This window comes from Vidua macroura, chromosome 18 (assembly GCF_024509145.1).
Source record: "Vidua macroura isolate BioBank_ID:100142 chromosome 18, ASM2450914v1, whole genome shotgun sequence".
NCBI lineage: Eukaryota > Metazoa > Chordata > Aves > Passeriformes > Viduidae > Vidua > Vidua macroura.
The window spans coordinates 12,657,179-12,675,771 of record NC_071588.1 but is presented as its reverse complement, the minus strand read 5'-3'; the positions used below and the strand labels follow the sequence as shown (position 1 = coordinate 12,675,771).

Below are 18,593 nucleotides of genomic sequence, written 5' to 3'. Positions count from 1 at the left end.
AAGGCCTGACACAGCAGATGGGCAGGGCTGGGCCTGGGACCAGGGACACGGGGCCAGTCACCCCCTGGGGACAGGATGGGCCTGGAGAGCTCATGGCTCCGCTCCTGGAGCCTCTCAGGGATCCATGGTGCCCAGTCTGGGTGCCCCGAGCCACTCCTGGGGCTGGGGACAAGCGTGGGGTCCCCAGAGGTGCTGCTGGTCCCTGTGGGGTGGGTGATGAGCAGCAGCACCGAGCCCTGCTCTGTGACAAGGCACAAATCACTGGTGCTGCTCTGGGACACCCCAAGGGCCACCAGCACCACACTGCCAGAGCAGGTGTCCAGGGACCACAGTGCACACCCTGCTTTGGAACCCCGAGTCACGGCAGCGTGGTCACCACCAGCAGGTCTGGACCTTCCTGGTGCCCCACAACCTGCCGTGTCCCCCTGGGCCAGCAGCCCTGAGGTGCAGGTCCCTGGCCACGGGGCACTTTGGGCTCCAGGGTCACCCTCTGGAGGGCTCCCAGTGGCTGTAATGGGGTACAGGACATTGGGACTCGGCCTCAGCCCAGCTCTTCACTGCTCCCACCCCTCCTGGGACCCCCAGAGCCTCCCTCCCTTGGGCCTGGGGGTCTCAATCCCCCTGCACAGATGACCAGACATGGTGGGCTCAGCTCCGTTGGTCTTTACTGGCTGGAGAGGACATGCAGGGGTGGGGGCACAGCCCTGTCCCACCCTGGGGACATCAACACGAGCTGTGAGCAGTGCTGTGGCCAGCTGGGGGCTGGAGAGGGAAGAGTGACCTCCTCTTGCCCTGAAATGGGGCTTGTGACAAACTGCATGTGCCCAAGTCCTCTCAGGGGTGGAGAGAAGAGAGACTGGAGAGGAGAGATGAGAAAGTGGCCAAGGAGGTGATGATGATGAGGCCAAGAAGAAAAGAGGGGAAGGTCAAGAAGAGAAGATGATGAGGGAAAAGGATGTGAAGGCCAAGAGGAGGAAAGACAAGGAGAAGGCAGCCCAAAGGAAGAGAGGAGAGAGAAGATGAGGAGGAGGATGACAAGAATAGCAAGAGGAGGAGGAGAAGACGAGAAGGTCAAGATAAGGAGAACAAGTGGAGAAGAATGAGGAGAGATGAAGAGCCCAGGAAGAGAAGAACTGGCTGCTCTCCAGCCCCACTGCCAGCTCTGCTCTGGCCACCACTGCCCTGACCGCACGCCGGCCCCTCCTGTGGAGCTGCTCCCCAGGGCATGGGGACACCCTGGCACCCTTTGGGCCCAGCTGGGGCTGGGGGCTCCTTGCAGGGCCCACCCCAATGCCAACAGTCACCACGTGAAGAGGTCCTGGCCCCCCCAGCTCTGTGGCCATCAGCGGGCCGGGCGTCTCCACTCAGGTGCCGCCTCCACCCTCCCCAGCAGCTCGGGGGCGTCCCCAGGGGCTGCCAGGAGCTGCCATGGCCATCGGCCCCTCACGGCCACGCGTTCTCCTCCAGCCCCTCGCGCTCCCGCGGGGCCCAGGGGGGCTCCAGGAGGGAGGAGGGGACGCTCTGCAGAGCCCCCCAGGCCCTGGGGCTGCCGTTCGGGGCCCGGTGGGCGCCCGCCCCGTACCCCCGGGGCGTGGGGATCCGGGAGGGCGCCTTGTGGGGCTGCGTGTCCAGCCGGGGCTTGGCCCAGGGCCGCGGCGGGGGCGCGGGGACCCCCGGCCCGGGGCTCTCCTCCATCTCTATCAGCTCGTCGTCGCCGGTGGCCCAGTCGGTGTCGGAGCCGGGGTTCCCCGCGCTCTCCCGGTTGTCCCAGGAGGCCGGGAAGCAGCAGCTCTCGTCGGAGGAGCTGGAGAAGGTGGAGCGGCGCCTCGCATCTGCCAGGGTGGGGTTGGCCGGCAGCGGGGGGCACCCGCCGTTGTTCCCGTTGTTGTTCCCATCGCTGCTCCCGCCCCGCCGCCCGTCCTCGGCGGGCAGCCCGTGCTTGGCGAAGACGTTCAGGGAGGAAGACGAGGATGACGAGGAGCAATAGGCCGAGTCAGCGGTGGCGGGGGGCGCGGGGGGGGGGCTCTCCGTGTCCCCCAGCTGCTCCAGCAGCCGCGTGTTGGCCAGGAATTCCTCCTCCAGCCGCTGGAACAGCCGCTGCTCCTGCCCGGGCTCCAGCCAGCGCGGGGCCCGCAGCCTCCGCGCCAGCTCCTCGGGGTCCCCGGGGCCGGGCCGGGGGTCGCGCCGTCCCCCGGGGCTCCCCGCGGGACCGGCCCCGGCCGCGGGGGACTCAGCCCGTGCCCACGAGTGCTGCCCGTCGGGCCGGCGGCGGATGAGCAGCAGCGGCGCGGGGCCGCGCCCGGGGCTGCGGGAGGCGCGGGGGGTGCGGGGGGAGCCCGGAGCGGGGGGGTCCGCGGGGTCCCGGCGGGCCGGGGGGCGGCGGGGGCCGCTCTGCGCGTTGGCGGCCGAGGAGTCGCTGTCGCCCGAGCAGCGCCGGGAGCGAGCGGGAGCGCGCGGCCTGGGGGGCGGCGGGGGAGAGAGGGGGGGAATGAGCACCCTGGTGTCCCTCCCCAGGGCACCCCCCAATGCAAAGCCTCCATGAACCCCCCCACTGATGCTCCCATTGCACCCCTCCTCACTGAACCCTGCCCATTCTCCCCTATGGCACCCCAAGTTCTTTCCATTGCACCCCATTTCCCTCCCCATTGCACCCGTTCATTTTTCCCCCTTTACCCCAATTCCATCTCACTGCACCCCACATTCCCCCCTTAAACCCCATTTCCATCCTCACTGCACCCCGCCGAACCCCACATTCCCACTATTGAACCCCATTTCCCTTCCCCTTGCCCCCCCATTTAACCCCCCCACTGAACCCCCCATTCAACCCCTTCACTGCCCATTCCTCCTCACCGCACTCCCCAGAACCCCATTTCCCTCCCCACTGTCCCCCACTGATTCCTCCCATTCCACCCCCACTGCCAATCCCATCCCCCTCCATTTCACACCCCACTGGACCCCCATTTCCCCTACTGCCCCTTCATTCCACCCCCCATTCCCCCTTGTTCCCCCATTGCACCCCAGTGAACCCCTATTGCCCCCCATTGCTCCCCTCCACTGAACCCCCACGAAATCCCACATCCCCCACCACACACCCCATTTCCCCCTTGCAGCCCCCCTTCCCTCCCCCTGCTGTCCCCACTATTCCCCTCCATTGATCCCCCAATGCTTTCCCCATCTCCCCCCATTTATCCCCTCCCACTGCCCCCCCTTCCCCCACCCATCACCTCCCAGTGCCCCACTGTCTGTCCCCACAGCCCCCCATGTCCCCACACCGAACCCCCATTTTCATCCTGCATTTCTCCTCCCCTGCCTTCCCTAACTGCACCCCAATTCCTCCATTCTTTCCTACTGCACCCCCATTTCACCCCAAATTCGCCCCCACTGCCCCCTCCACTGCCCCCTCAGTACCGCTCACTGTCCCCCCATGATTTCCCCACAGAGCCCCGTTCCTGCATTGCACCCCCCAGTGCACCCCCAATTCACCCTCTAGTACCTCCCACTGCCCCAATGATTCCCCATTTGCTCCTCCTTTCACCCCCCCACTGCCACCCCAATGATCCCATTTCCCCCTCACTGCCCCCCACTGTCCCCCACGATCTCCCCAGTGCTCCCCATTGCATCCCCCAATTCAGCCCAGTTACCCCATTGCACCCCAGTACCTCCCACTGTTCCCCTGCTGCCCCCAATGTCCCCCCCATCGCCCCCCCGTGTTTTCCCCGTTAATGCCCCCGTTCTCCCCGTCCCCTCCGTGGGGCTGAGCCCTTGCCGCGGGGTCTCGGCGCAGTTTTGGGGTCCCCCCAGCCGCCGGGGGGGCCGTACCTGAGCGTCCCCGCTCCCCGCGGCTCCGCGGGGCTCCTGGAGGGGCTGCCGGAGCGGGGGGGGGCACCCCCGCGGGGGGGCAAACCCTCCTGCCTGGGGGGCTTCGGGGGGTCCCCCCGGGGCTGGGGGCCCCGCTCCCGCTCCGCCCCGGCCGGGGGGGGCCCGGCGGGCCGGGGGCGCCGGGGGGTGCTGGGGCTGGAGGCGCGGGACGAGGAGGTGCCGGGAGCTGCTTTTTGGGGGGACATGCCCGGGATGCGGGGCTGGGGCAGGCGGTGAGCTGGAAGGGACAGGGGGGAGGTCAGCGGGGACAGCGCTCAGCACCCCCCTCTCCTCCCAGCACCCCGATTTTCCAGCCGGGCTACTCCCGGAGGTGGTGAACACCTCGGGAATCTGGGGAAAACCCCTCCTTTTTCCCCCTTCCAGATCAGTGCCCTGAGGAGCCCAGCCCCAGGGAAGGGAGCCCCACGGAAAATCAGGAACTGAAACCCTACAGAGAGACAGCAGATGGAGCCCCATGGGGAACCAGGGAATGGAACCTATGGGGAAACAGGGAACAGAACCCCACAGAAAATCAGGGAATGGAGCCCCATGGAAAATCAGCAAGTGTTCCAAGGAGAGCCAGGGAATGGAACCCCACAGATCAGGGAACAAAGCCCCATGGAGAACCAGGGAATGGAACCCCACAGATCAGGGAACAAAGCCCCATGGAGAACCAGGGAAAGGGGCCCCAGGGAGAATCCAGGAACGGAACCTATGGAGAACCAGGGAATGGAGCCCCATGGAGAATCTGGGAACAGAACCCATGGAGAACCAGGGAACAGAACCTCAAGAGAAAATCAGGGAACAAAACCCCATAGAGAACCAGGGTCTGGAACCCTATGGAGAACCAGGGAATGGAACCTCAGAGAAGATCAGGGAACAAAACCCCATAGAGAACCAGGCAAAGGGACCCCACAGAGAACCAGGGAAGGGGGCCCCAGGGAGAATCCAGGGACAGAACCCTTGGAGAGGCAGGGAATGGAAGCCCACAAGAAGCCCTGAGCCAGGAGCGTGCCGAGGCGGGGGTGACACTCACAGAGGGCAGCACAGCGACACGGGTCGTGCTTGTCCAGGTAATGTTCCAGTGTGTCCCAGCCGCCGCCCACGCGCACCATGACGTGGCTCCGCAGCACCTGCGGGCAGCGCTGTCACCCTGCCGGCTCCCAAAGGGCCACCAAAGCCACCCCAGGCCCCCGGCGTGGGCAGGAAATCCGGCTCTGGACCCCACCCACCTTCCCTGGGAGCGAGGGAAGGAGGAGGGTGGAGGGTCCCGGTGTAATGGGGGGACAGTGGGGTCGGGGGGGGACAATGGGGTGGCGGCTCTTACTCGGACGAAGATGAGCGTGTTGGAGTCGCCCACTTTGTACTTCCCCTCCGAGACCTTGACCATGGGGAACTGCGAGGGGCAGGAGCAGCAGCCCAGGATCTCCCGCACCTGCCGGCACAGAGGGGAGCGGTCAGCGGGGCGTGGACGCCCTGCTATAGGGTCGGTGGCGTCCAGAACTCGCCTATAGGGCCGGTGGGGCATAGACCCCCATTACAGAGCTGCTGGGGCAGCACAGACCCCCCATTACAGGGCCAGCAGGGCATAGACCCCCCATTATAGGGCCGGTGGGCATAGAACCCCCCCATAGGGTCGGAGGGGCACAGACCCCCTGTTATAGGATCAGTAGGTGCACACCCCCTGCTATAGGGCCAGTGGGGCCCCCAGTTATAGGGCTGGTGGGCACAGATGCCCCACTACAGGGTCAGTGAGCATAAACCCTGTTATAGGGCTGGTGGGGCATGGACCCTCCACTGTAGGGCTGGTGGGCACAGAAACCCCTGCTGTAGGGTCGGTGGGGCACAAAACCCCGTTACAGGGCTGGTGAGTCATGGACCCTCCATTATAGGACCAGTGGGTCACAACCCCCCCCCGTAGGGTCAATGTGGGACCCATTATAGGGGCAGCCCCTCAGACTGGCACACATGGAGGGGCTCTGTGTGCCCCCCATGCTGGCAGCTCTCCTCCTCCACGGGGAGCAGCTGGGTGGGCTCGGGTGCAGCGGGGCCGGGGTCTCCTCCCATGGCTGGGCACCGCCGGCAGGCTGAGAACGGGCACAACTCTCTTTATTTGGGGTCCACCCGCCCCGGGACCCCCGGGTGTGGGCACAAAACATCCCCCACCCCACTAATGCTGAACCACGGGGGATCCGCCCCTAAATCCCCACCATGGGGCAGGACCTACATCCATCCACAGAAATGGGGTAAATCCCGGGGTTTTTTTTGCCTCCCTCTTAAACTTGAAGGTCTGGCACAGGGAGAAGTGGAGCGGGAGGATTTGGGGGCCGGCCAGGGGACCCCCAGGGCTGTGGGGTGGCCGGGCAGTGCCGCGGTCCCCTGGCTGCCAGCTGCCGGCTCTATCTCCCGGGCTGACGTCAGGGATTAAACCGGGAGCCACGGGGGGACGCGGGGACGCGGCCGCATCCTGCCCCGGCCCGGGGCTGGGGGGGGACACGGCGCCGCCTCGCCCCGAAATTTGGGGTTTCTTCAATAATCCCGCGATTTTTGGGGGGGGTCTTCCTGCAGCTGTGCCCATCACAGCGGTGAGAGGAAGGAAGGATGTGGTCGCTCCGGTTCCCATCCGGGTGACACGGATAGCCCCAGCTGGGGAAACTGAGTCACGGAGTGGGGGGTAGGGAGGGGGCTGCAGTGTGTGTGTGTGTGTGGGGGGGTCGTGACCCTGCTGCCACCCTGGGGGGGCACCTGGGGATGAGGGGGGCCGGATCTTGCTCTGCCAGGCTCCTCCCCGGCGCTGGCGCTGCCCATAAAAGCCGATGGCGAGGAATTACGCAGCCCGGAAAAATGCAGCCGGGGCTGGCAGCGCCCGGCCAGGGGGGCTTGGGGGGGCAGCAGCCACGGGGGGGCCCCCCTGAAGCGGCCCGGGGCGGAGGGGGGGGGGTCAGGATGCTCTTTAATGAGGGACTTAATGAGGAATTGGGGTTTCAATTAAAAAAAGGCTTAGGGAGTCAGGGGAGGGCAGAGCCCCCCTGTCCCCCCCCGTGTCCCCCCCGTCCCGGATTAATCCGCTGCCTCACCGCGGGACGGATCCCGCACCCAGCTTTAATCCGTCCTGAGCTCCCGGCCCGGGGGGGTCCCTGCACCCCCTTCTGACACCCCAAATTGTGGCTGCGAGCAGCCGGGATGTTCCCACGTCCGTCCCTGGGGACAGCAGCCCCGAGGAGGGGAGGAGGAGTCCTGGGGTGGGGACCACTGCGAGTCACCCCCTCGCGGGGAGCAGGTGGCAGGGCGCAGGTGACACCTGTGTCCCCGCTGTGATTCTGGTCACAGCCACCGAAATAACCCCCCTGGAGTCAGGAGGCTCCACGCGAGCCTGGGTGGGTGGAGAGGAGCTCCCGTAGCCATGGAGAGCTGGGATGGGCGGGTGGAGCACATCCTATGGACCATAGGGTGGGCAGAAGGACCTCCCAGGGGTCACAGGGACACGTGGGACCTCCCCTGGACCACAGAGTGCCCTGTTGGATGGCCAGGAAGGACTTCCTGGGGGTCACAGGGACAGGTGGGACCTGCCAGGGACCACAGAATGCCTTGCTGCGTGGACTGGTGGGAGCTCCCACGGATCATGGAGCACCCCATGGGGGACACAGACAGGACCTCCCAGGGGCCACAGACACAGAGAGGACTCCTGGGAGCCAAAGAGATGGGTGGGACCCCCCCATGGACCTCGGTGGGTGGACAGAGACAGGTGGGACCTCCTAGTGACCTCGGAGTGACCACTGGGTGGACAGACAGGACCTCCCAGGAGACAGAAGGCACCCTGTTGGGTGGACAGAGGGGATCTCCCATGAACCACGGAGCTCCCCGTTGGGTGGATGGGCAGGACCTCCCACAGACCACCGAGTGCCCGCTGGGTGGCCAGCGAGGCCCTGGCCGCGGCCCAGCGCGCTGGGTGGCCGGCGGGGCCCTCACCCAGGCACAGGGCTCCCAGGGGAGCGCGTGTCTCACCAGCTCGTCCAGGTTCTTGAGGTCGCACAGGGTGATGGGCCGGGCCCGGCTGGGGTAGGCGCCCGCCTGGGGGTCCCGGCTCTCCCGGCGCGAGCCCAGCGCGCCGTCGGCCATTTGGTCCCTCATCTCCTCCTCGATCTCCTCCTCCATTTGGATCAGCATGGGGGCCAGCATCCCAAACTTGGAGCCCCTCCTGGCCACCTCCAGCAGGCAGAGGACAAAGTTCTTCTCGTTCTTTTTCAGCACCAAGTCGTTGGTCTCGAACATGAGCACGTCCTGGATGCCCAGGTCCTGCCGGCACCACTGGATGAAGTTGGAGACGTTATCCCGGGCGATGAAGGAGCCGGGCACCACGTTCTTGGCCTGGAAGACCACCTCGTTCTGGGGCACCCGCATGCGCGCGGCCGCCTCGGGGTGCCGCTCCTGGAAGTCCAGGGCGGTGCGGTTGACGTTGTTGGCATGGCGGCAGAGGTGACATCCCGTCTCCAGGCTCTCCAGGAAGGTGTCCACCTGGATGTCCAGGTCGTAGAGGGTGTTGAACCACTCGGCCAGATCCTCCTTCATGGCCTCCAGGTACTCCTCGCTGGAGCGGAAGGGGCGGATGCTCTTGGAGGCGGCCGACTGGATGTGGCTGGGGTCGGCCATGGCAAGCTGCCTGTGGGGGGACAAGGGGGGCTGCTATGGGCAGGAAACCCCCCAAAGCCCCCCCAAACCACCCACCAACCTCGGTGACTCCTCCGTGCCTCAGTTTCCTCCACACGTTGCCTATGGGCAGGAGTGGTGACCCACTGCCACCACCACCCCTCTGGGACCTGCCTGATCCCTGCCAGGACCTGCAGCACCCCCACTCCCCGTCCCTCCACCTCACGTGTCCCCCCCCCACAGCCCATGTCCCCTCACCTCATGGCCCTCCGCCATGTGTGTCCCCATCCTCCATGCCCCCCACTCCGTGTCCCCTCATCCTGTGACCCCTCCGCCCCCCCAGGTTAAAGAGTCCCTTGTCACCCGTGCCCACCCCTCGGTGGGGCTGTGGCTGAGAGGGGACATCCCTCCCCAACCCCGCCCTAAAAGCTGCCCAGTCATGGTGTTGTCCTCACCGCGGTGTCCCCACCCTGGGAGCAGGTGACACCCCGAGGGATGGCAGTGCCAGGGGCAGGGAGCCCCCCTTTACCCTGGTGGGGGTCAGCCCTGAGGGGCTGCACGGGGTGGGGGGATTGGGGGATTGGGGTCTCCAGCATTCAGCCATAGGGTGGGGGCTGCACCTGGGGGAGGCCCCCCGGCTGCCCCTGACCTGGGGTGGGGGTACAGGAGCCAGCGATGGCTCAGCAGAGGAGTCACCCCCTCCCGGGGGCCCCCGTGACCTCCACTGCCACCCCCAGCCCAGCCCCACACCCTGGGAGGGGGATCCTGCCCCCGGGGTGTCCCTGCTGCTGAGGGGGTGTCCCCCACCCTGGGGAGGGTCCCCTCACCTTGGGGGGGGGGCACTGCTACCCTCGGGGATGGGGGGACTCTGTTGGGGGGTGGTCCCCATCCCTCACGAGTGGGGGATCCTGTTGGGGGGTGTCCCTTTCCCCCGGGGAGGGGGTGTCCCTGTCGCGGGGTGTCCTTCCCTCGGGGATGGAGGGTCCCTTCCCCGCGGGGGGGGGTGTCTCTGCCGGGGGGGTCCCTACCCTCGGAGGGGGGGGTCCGTGCTCAGGGGTGTCCGTATCGGGGGTCCCCCTGTCCCCTGGGGGGCGGCTGTCCATCTCTGGGGGTGTCTCTGTCTCGGCCTGGGGGTCCCTCTGGGCGGTGGGGTCCCTATTGCGGGGCGATCCACCGGGGGCGGCGGGAGGGGATCCGCACCTGCGGGGACACGGTGCGGGGGGGGGGGGGGGGGGACACAGGGCCCAGGGCCACCCGCCGACCCCCCCGGCCGCACTCACCGCCGCCGCTCCGCGCTCCGCTACGGCCGGGCCGGGCCCGCTCCCCGCTGCGGGCCGGGCCGCGGCTCCCAGCGCCGGGGGGGCCCCGCCGCGGCCCCCGCCGCCATCGGCCGCCGGCAGCGGCCCGGGGGGCGGCCGGGGGGGCCCGGGGGGCGCCCGACGAGGCTCGGCCGCCGCAGCCCCGCGGAGCCGCCGCCGCCGCCGCCGCGCCCCGGCCGGGAAGTTGGAGGCGGCCCAGAAAGGGCCGGGACGGGGGCGGCGGCGGCGGCGGGCGGGGACGGGCGCGGGGGGGACACGGACACGGACACGGGGGGGGGGGGGACACAGGGGCATGGCCCGGAAGGGGGGGACACAGACACGGCCGGGGGGAGGAGCACAGGCAAACACGGCCGGGGGGCACGGCCGGGGGGCGGCACGGAGACGGGGGAGGCACGGGGGTGACACATAGCGACACTCGATGACATCCCCCCACGCCCGCCCGGGTGTGGCTCCCCGCTTCCATTGATCTGCCTCCTCCTCCCCCCACCCTCCCTTCCCCGGAATTCACACCCTGTGGGGAAACTGAGGCACAGCGGGATGCACCGGGCGGCTCCGTCCCTCCCCTCCATCCCATCCTACCCCGGCCCGGGCCCGGGGGCCGCGCCCCCCCGGCTCCCAGGGGTGCTCTCAAGAAAGGCCAGCAATGGTGCGGTTACAAACAGCGGGAATTTTATTTAAAAAAACAACCGTCACAACCGTTCACAGCGTTACAGGCGGGGAGGGGGGGCGGGGGCGCGTTAAACAACCGGTTTTATTTTCGGGGAAGGGGGGGAAGAAAGAATTCATCACGCTACCGTTGAACTTGGTTTTAATGTTTCTCCACAAACGGTGAAAAATACTAAAGTACAGACAAGGAGGACTCATAATGTTGTGGCCAACATTATAAATATGGAATTATAAATTTAAAACATTTTTTTTCTGGTTTAAAAAATAAATCTGGTAGTAAATGCGGCTCTGGGGGGGCGGCGTTAGTAGGGCCGGTCTCGGCGATCCTGGCGGTGTTCGCCCCTGTGGGCCGGGGGGACAGAGGTCAGTCGTGGGGTCCAGGAGCCCTCCCTGGGTTAACCCCCCACCCAGACAACCTGCCACCCATCCCACCCACTCCCCCACCATTCACCCCCTTGCCCCTCCACCCATCTGTCCCACCCCAGCTGCCCCCCACCTTGTCCCCATCAGGGTCTCCCCCTCTCCAGTGTCCCCTCCCATCACTCTCTGCCCCACCCTCCATCCATACTTGTCCATCTTTCCCGGCCCTCCGCGTCGTCCTCTGCCTCCTCCTCCCATCTGCTCCATCAGGGGTCCGGGGGGTCCCCCGGGGCCGCCTCCTCCTCCTCCTCTCCGGCCGCCTCCTCCGTAGCCGCCCCGGTCCATGCCCCGGCCGCCTCGGAATCCCCCTCGGTCTCCGCCGCGGCCGCCTCGGAACATCCCGCCGGGCCCCCCTCGGTCCATGAGGCCCCCGCCGCGCCCGCCTCGCATCCCCCCGGGGCCGCCTCGGCCGCGGTCACCGCCTGTGCAGGAGGAGAGACCCTGGCAGTGACCCCAAGGAGCACATCCCGCTGCCGTGTTCCCCGCCCCACGGTCCCAGCTCTGGCAGGAGCAGCAGGAGAAAGGCTGGGAGCTGCTGGGTGCCCGAGGGGATTCGGGGTTCCTTAAGGTTGAAGCAGTGCCCTGGGGAGCTGAGGTGCTGCTGACAGCCCCCTGAATCCAGGAAGCACAGGAGAAATCCCAGTCTCCGTGTCATGGCTCACGGAGGGATGAAGGCCTGGCAGCTCCTGGAGCTGGCCCAGCCATTCCCCAAGGAGCCTGAGGCCAGGCCTGGGGTGTCCCGCTGGGAAGTGGGGCTGTGAACCCCAAAAACGTACCTGGAGGAGGGAAGGGGGGTGGGAGGAACCCCTCCGGTTTGGGCGCCTTGCACTGGTTGCACTCTGTTCTCCAGGCAAAGTTCTGGTTTCCACAGCCCCTGGGTACAAATTCCAGTTAGCCCAGAGTGGGACAGCATTCCAGCTGGGGTGACATTGGGAAGCACGAGCAGGAGAGCATGTGAAAGGGGACACGAGGGCAGGACCTGGGGCACAGCTCCCGCAGTGGGGTGGGGGTCTGGCTGCCCACAGGAGCTGTGGTTCACCCGCAGCCCCCAGGAATGACCCCCCCCTCCCTCTGTGCCAGCTGGAAGCTGCTTCCTGGGAAGGCCCAGCAAGTGATTTTGGGAAAGGCCTCGCTGCTGGGGCCAGCTGCTGGGATGCCCGATGCCCCCGTGGCACAGGGGTGTGGGGTACTCACGGGTTGGGGCACTGCCAGTCTCCGGCGCGGTGCTGGACGCTCCCTCCGGACGGGTTTCCCCGGGATCCCCGCGGTCCTCTCGAGGAGAAGCCACCCCTGTCTCCACCTCTTCCCCCCATCCGGCCCATGGGGCCGCTGGGCCCGCTGGGGCCCCCTGGGCCGCCGGGTCCCCCTGGACCTGCGGGAAGGAGCCCCATTAGTGCTGGGAGCCACGGGAATGTCGGCAAGGCAGCTCTGGGGGGGCTGCACGGTACCTCCACGGAGGGGTGGGGGCATTCCCCGCTGCTCCCGGGGGGGCATCCCGCCCCTCAGGCTGTTCATCGGGCCCTTCTTCCGTGCCAGGGACACCTTCAGCTTGCTGCCCTGGAAATCCTTCCCTGGGAGGGACACAATGGCAGGAGCACCGGTGAATCATGGCCCTGCTTCACACACTTGCACCCAGGTGCTTCCCACACTTGGAATTTTTGAAGTTCCACCCCGAAATGTCCCGCAGCACTCACCATCAAACCACTCCACGGCTGTTTTGGCAGTGGACGGGTCATCGTAGGACACGGTGGCATCGCCCTTGGGCTTGCCCGTTTCCTTGTCGATGTAGAGGTTTATCATGGGCTGCCCCGTCCTCTTGTTCATCTAAGGGACAGTGGAATGTCACCCCAGTTCTGTGTCCCCACAGCCCAGCGGGGATTTATTCTGCTTTCCAGCAGAAGCTCATTCCAGGGACTCCAGGACAGAAGAAAGGGGCCCCAGGCCTACCACGGATGACAGCAACTGCCCAGACACCCCAAAAATGAAGGGACAGGCCCTAAACAGCACTGCCAGGCCTCTCCCAGAGCCAGACATGAGGGGCCAGAAGGATGTGAGCAATGGGCATGGAGGAAGAGGAGAAAGAGGACGAGGTGGGTGATCCTTTTCCCTCTGCCAGTGGGGGGGTCACTGGTGTCCCCTCACCTTGACAACACCACACTGTTTGAAGAAATCTGCCAGATCCTCCAGGGTCACATTATCATTGAGTCCCTGCACATAGACTGCAGTGCTGTCCGAGTCCTCCTCTGAGTCCATAGGGGGGCCTAGGAGACAATTCCCGGGGTCAGTGCAGGCAGAGGAAGGGCAGGGATACCCCAGGGCCGAGTTGTTTCCATCCCCTCATCCCCGCCAGGGCTGCAGCTTCGCTCTCTGGGAGTGACAGGAAACCCCGGGCCCAAGGGAGGGGACTGTCCTCCCCTTCACCTCCAGAGTGCCACGGCCAGACAGAGCCCACGCCCACCCACGTGGGAAGAACCCCCAGGTTATTTCAGGACACATCCCAGAGGAGAGATGAGGAAGACCTTCGTGCCCCTGGGCTCCCACACAGGGACATCCACCCCCCTTTTCCGATGCTGGAAAGCTGACGCAGAACTTCCAGACACGCCTGCGTGACAGGAAGGGACAAGCCACGGATGAAGCTCTGGGGGTGCTGCAGGCTCCCTGGAAGAGCTCCAGAGCAGCCCCCAACCCCCCTAATTACTGCAGAGAAGGGGGAGCATCTCCCAACCACGTGCGGTGGTTTTCCAGCTGTTTGGGAATGAAGAATTGATGGGAACAGCCAGAAAGGCTGGAAGTGGCGGTGGGGTGACACCGTGCTGGCCGCAGCCCCCAGAACGAGGACGCAAATGTCTGATTCACAACCTTGGGAAGGAGTTTGGTGGGAATTACCTAAATCCAGGTCGGGTCCTTCCTCCATGTGTCCTGCCAGGCGGGAGAGAAGCATAGGGAAGGGTGTTAGTGCGGGCCCTGCGGGCTGGAGAACCGACACACACAACACTAGCTACGACCTGCGCCGCACAAGCAGCGGCACTGCACCTTACTGGGCCATCAGGTGGCTCTTTTAGCACTTTTTCCAACCAAAAACCACTATTACACTGGTTTTAAGCATTTTTTTCCAACCAAAAACCACTATTACACTGATTTTTTTAGCAGCTTTCAAACCGTTAACCACTATTACACTGATTTTTTTTTAGCAGGTTTCAAACTGTTAACCACTATTAACGCTGATTTTTTAAAAGGTTTTACCGAGCCAATCAGTTTTTAAGTTCATTAATAAAAGTTACTTAATATATCTATATATATTAAAAAAAAAAAAAAAGATTTATTACATCCAAACCATTTCTTTTCCCCAAAATTACAGGAGTGGTTGCTCAACTCTTCCACTGTGTCCGCATACCCCTGGGCATCGCCGGCAGTACCCATTACAGTCTGGTTGCATATTGTCATTTTTAAACCACTTAAATGAATAAAAAATTACACTTCGTGCTAAAAAAAAAAAACTGACTGCAATTCTTTTTTTTTTTTTTTTTTTAACACTATCCATTGTAATGCTCAAAAACTTACCACCAGGCTTATTGAAGCCACCTCGCTCTCCAGCGCTGCTGGGGGGATAAACGAAGAAATGAAGGCCTTTCCCTTTACAAAGCCAGCACCGCTCTGAGCCTCTGCGGCTCACAGGGGAGAAGGGCACTGGCTAAACATCTCCAAACATCTCTCTGTCTCTCTCTCATCTCGGCACTAGGCCTTTCTTCAGGGCAGCTTGCTCAAATTTTCTTTACATATAAAGCAACCTTGGTGTGGTTTGAGGCACCGCTTTGCTGTCGGTGCCCTGGCGTTATTACTCGGGTATCATCAGTGCAATACTTGGCTGAGAAATGGGAGGTTGTTTGTAATCAAAGTGGGGTTTTTTTGTTGTTGTTGAAGAGCAATTTGGGGGGTGTTTCAGTGGTCAACTCCCTCCCCTCGGTGTGTCCACCAAGGTGCACCCTCAGCCTGTGGCAGCGCGGGCCCGCGGGTCCCTGACATTTAACAGCGTAAAAGGAGACAAACCACACGCGAGACCTACAACACAGTTCAGCTGACATCGCCCCTAAAACCCTCAAAATAAAGCCATACATTCAGGTCACTACTGAATTTAACAACTCTCTGGAGGGAGAACTTACAGAGTACAGCGGGGGCTCCAAGGCCTGGGGTGCAGCTTTGTGGACACACTCACTTTTCGGCAGGTGCCAATGCAAACAGGGCCACAGCTTTCACCAAAAGCTTTGGCTGAAGCATTCACAGCTAAAACTGCTTTGGAGCGTGGTGGTGAAGTAGGAAAATGCCACCTTGAGAAAGAATTTGGGCTGTTTCTTGCTCTTTTTTTGGGTGAGCCAGCAAGCTGTTTGGAAGGAGCCGAGCGGAGGAGGGAGAGCACCGTGAATTTTTCTAGCAAGTATTGCACCTCTAATACTGGGAGAAAAAAAGTCAATACAGAATTTTGAGCTGTTGCATGCAGCTTTGCCTCCTCTCGTTAAAGTACACACCATTTACGTAATGTCTTCTCTTTTTAAACATAAGATTTTTACACTTTTTTTTTTTTTCTTTAACGTTACACAATTCTAAAGTAGTAGTATACCCTCCTCTGGTTTTATTACCAAACAACAAGTATGCAGTTACCAAAGTTACAGAAGGATTCCGTTTATACAATCAATACATTGGGTTAAAAATATTCTATGTATATTTTTCCTCTCCATATGGACACCGTGTCTAGTCCCACTTTTCATTATGCTGCCGGCTGAGTACTGAGTACGGGTACTTTTTAAGTATTGAGGTGTTTACAAGGCTCTCACTTTGTAACCTGTAGCATATAAATGCGACAAAGCATGTTAAAAAGTTTTCCATTTTCATAAAAATATCAAATCATCGAGGCAATGAAAAAGGGCACGTTAATAACATCGAGCTCCTTACCTGCTGGAGACACTGAAATCCATCACCACAGCATGCTAAGGTGGGCCGAGTTCCCCTACCTGCCCTGGGTGTCCCCTGAAGCCACCTGTTCTATGGACATCACAAACTCTACGTCCATAAGGCTGGGGCAGGGGGGGACCCTTTGTAAGGGCCTGGCCAGGTGGGAAATCGTTCGGGAGGCAAATTTGAGCTGGGATTAAGGTGTGAGATCAGAGACAGGTGACAAATCTTTGGCAATGAGAAGCTTGGAAGGGGCTAGAAATTTGAAGATGTGATGATAGACATTTCAGGTGTCTACATCTACTTTCATCGTTAAGAGATCAATACAGCACGGCTGAAATCTTTATGCAGATCCCTGGAACTCTGTTCCACCCGTGCCAATTCCAAGCTGGAAGTGTTCCCACACAAACCAGCCCTTTCCATTCTTTCTTGGATTTCTCTGATAAAGATTTCATGCCACGTCAATGGGCTGCAACAGAGCTATGCAGAATGGAGCCATCCACTGCCAAACTGGGCTTGTCAGCGGGCTGTGCCACGGGAAGAAGTGGCCTCTGGAAGGCAGCTGCCATCACAGCCCCCCTGCCAGCACCGGGGTGGGCACGGCATGTCCTGTGCCACACCTGGGGACACTCTGCATAGCTCTGAGCAACGGGGTGAGGGGATGGAACACACACAAAGCTGTGAATTCTCTGAGGAGCCTTTGGGATTAGTTCTCCTCCCTCACCTCTATCAGAACGACCTCCACGGATGGGGACACACCTGAAGGCACAGGTGGCACCAAGCCAGGTTGTGCCATCAGGTGAAATGGCCAAACTGATTCAGAGCACCTGAATGCTCCGAGGGGGAGCAGGCCGGGGAGCCAAAGCACTTCTTCCTCTCTGGTCTCGGGCTCCTCCTCCACGTGGCACTCTGAGCTCGCAGGCTCCGCGGGAGGAGGCTGACACAAGGCTCCTGCCCTGCCAAAATCCCTGCTCCTGAGGCCCAGGGAGCATCCCCTGGAGCTGGTGGGAGGTTTGTGTGTGTTCCACCCAGAGTTACTGTTAAACCCCACAGAGGATTCCACCTCTGGGCGACCATGAAGGGAGCTGAAAGTGCCAGGGCCAGCATTACCCCCAGTTTCCCCCTCCCTGGGTGCCCAACCAGCTGCAGGACAAACCAACCATCCTGCTCCTGTTTCCCTTAGGATAATGTTTCCATGGATGACAAGCAATGCTGCTACACAGACATGTCCTCCATGGAAACACAGCTGGGAACGTCAACCTTTCAGTCCCTTCTTTTGCGTTTCAAATCCTATGGGTAAACCAGAATTAGAGAAAAGGAGAAAAGCTTTGCTCTTACCCCATTCCACCGCGTCCTCCTCCCCGCCCACCTCTGCTCATGCCTCCACGCTCATATCCCCCTCGTCCCCTGCCCCGGCTATCGGGGCCGCTCAGATTCCGGCTCTCTCCGGGGCCGGAGAAGCCTCCGGATTCCTGCCCGTACATGTTCATGCTGCTGGGATGGTCCTGGCGGAACGAGCCTGGGGAAGGGTGCAAACAGGTCAGGGAGAGGCAGCCCCTTCACCTGCCCTCAGCTCCAGCCACATTGCAGTTGTTCAGCTTGGGAAAATCCCCCTGAGGGTGTTGATTCCAGCTGTTTCTCCAGCCAAGGCCACCCCTGACCCATGTCCCCACGTGCCACATCCACATGACTCTTAAATCCCTCCAGGGATGGGGACTGCACCACTGCCCAGGGCCTGACCAACGACATGAAGAAATGTTCCCAATATCCAACCTGAGCCTCCCCTGGCCCAGCCTGAGGCTGCTCCCTCTCGTCCTGTCCCTGTTCCCTGGGAGCAGAGCCCGACCCCCCTCCCGCCTCCTGCTCTGAGCAGAGCCAGAAGGTCCCCCCTGAGCCTCCTTTTCTCCAGGCTGAGCCCCCTCAACTCCTCCCCACAAACATTTTGTGCCTCTGTGCTCCCACCTTTCCCCTGAGGGGATCATCCCAACCTACCACTGCCATTTTTCATCAACAAAGGCCAAACCCCAGCTCCAACCCCCTCTCCCTTCAACCCAGCTCCGAGTTTAAGATCCAAACCAAGGCCAGGGCTCCTTCCCAGGGCTCCCACTCACTCTGCTGACCGTAGCTGCTGCTCTGCTGGCTGTACTGGCTGGGGGCCTGGCTGTAGGATCCGGTGGGAGGTGGGTAACTGGTGGGAGGTGGCTGCTGGCCATAGCTGCTTTGCTGGCCATAACTGGTCTGCTGGCCATAGGAGCTCTGCTGCCCGTAGCTGCTCTGCTGGGAGTAAGTGCTCTGATCGTAACTGCTTGGCTGTGTGGAGGAATAGCTGGAAGAGAAAAGCGTTGGGAAAGGTGGGATGATGAGGCAATTCCCTGGCAGCGTGCATGGAGTGGCTCATGCTGGAAGGCAATGCAATTAGAGGCTGTATTTAGTGCAGTAAATCACTTTAAAAGCTGAAGTCATCCTATGGAGGCCAGTCTTGAGGGCTGTGAAAGCAAAAACCATGTGGCCAATCCCAATTTATTCACACCTCTAGGAAAAGGCACCAGTGCCAGGGCAAAACTCAGTGGTAAGGGAGGTAACAGGCCCTGGATAAAAGAAGCTCCTCTCATGCAGATGGGGCTTTAAGAATTTCAAAGTGTACGTTTTAGAAGTCACATTAAAGATCCTTGAAGGGAGAAGGGAGCTCCTGGGCCAAGCTGTATGTAGAAGGAGGCAGCAAAAGGTCACTCTAGG

General features: G+C 62.2%; 2 protein-coding genes across 9 annotated transcripts in view; both read right to left on the bottom strand.

Annotated features, from left to right (window-relative positions):
• Positions 1-648: 648 nt before the first annotated feature.
• Positions 649-10,709, bottom strand: GAS2L1 (growth arrest specific 2 like 1). 4 transcript variants are annotated; one of them, XM_053994134.1, is made up of 6 exons: positions 10,404-10,709; positions 7,828-8,518; positions 5,186-5,293; positions 4,895-4,991; positions 3,820-4,096; positions 649-2,458 (listed from the first exon to the last, which is right to left on the bottom strand). In XM_053994134.1, exons 2-6 carry the CDS (start codon positions 8,506-8,508, stop codon positions 1,444-1,446), a joined length of 2,178 nt encoding a protein of 725 aa, XP_053850109.1. In that variant the 5' UTR covers positions 8,509-8,518; positions 10,404-10,709; the 3' UTR covers positions 649-1,443. The 4 variants fall into 4 exon arrangements, with proteins under 4 accessions (XP_053850109.1, XP_053850111.1, XP_053850110.1 ...); XM_053994136.1 differs by having other exon boundaries at positions 7,864-8,518; XM_053994135.1 differs by lacking the exon at positions 10,404-10,709 and adding an exon at positions 9,786-9,862.
• The window catches only part of EWSR1 (EWS RNA binding protein 1), a 21,482-nt gene continuing 13,504 nt past the window's right edge, over positions 10,616-18,593 (bottom strand). For 2 of the 5 annotated variants that reach the window (XM_053994138.1, XM_053994140.1), the window contains 11 exons: positions 17,969-18,183; positions 17,196-17,376; positions 14,472-14,509; positions 13,797-13,829; positions 13,053-13,171; positions 12,605-12,734; positions 12,359-12,481; positions 12,105-12,282; positions 11,687-11,784; positions 11,059-11,332; positions 10,616-10,832 (listed from right to left, as the gene is read on the bottom strand). In XM_053994138.1, coding sequence (XP_053850113.1) covers positions 10,793-10,832; positions 11,059-11,332; positions 11,687-11,784; positions 12,105-12,282; positions 12,359-12,481; positions 12,605-12,734; positions 13,053-13,171; positions 13,797-13,829; positions 14,472-14,509; positions 17,196-17,376; positions 17,969-18,183 — 1,429 coding nt within the window. In that variant the 3' untranslated portion in view covers positions 10,616-10,792. Of the gene's footprint in view, positions 10,833-11,058; positions 11,333-11,686; positions 11,785-12,104; positions 12,283-12,358; positions 12,482-12,604; positions 12,735-13,052; positions 13,172-13,796; positions 13,830-14,471; positions 15,748-17,195; positions 17,377-17,968; positions 18,184-18,593 lie in introns of those variants that run through there. The other 3 variants (XM_053994139.1, XM_053994141.1, XM_053994142.1) reach the window with 2 other exon arrangements.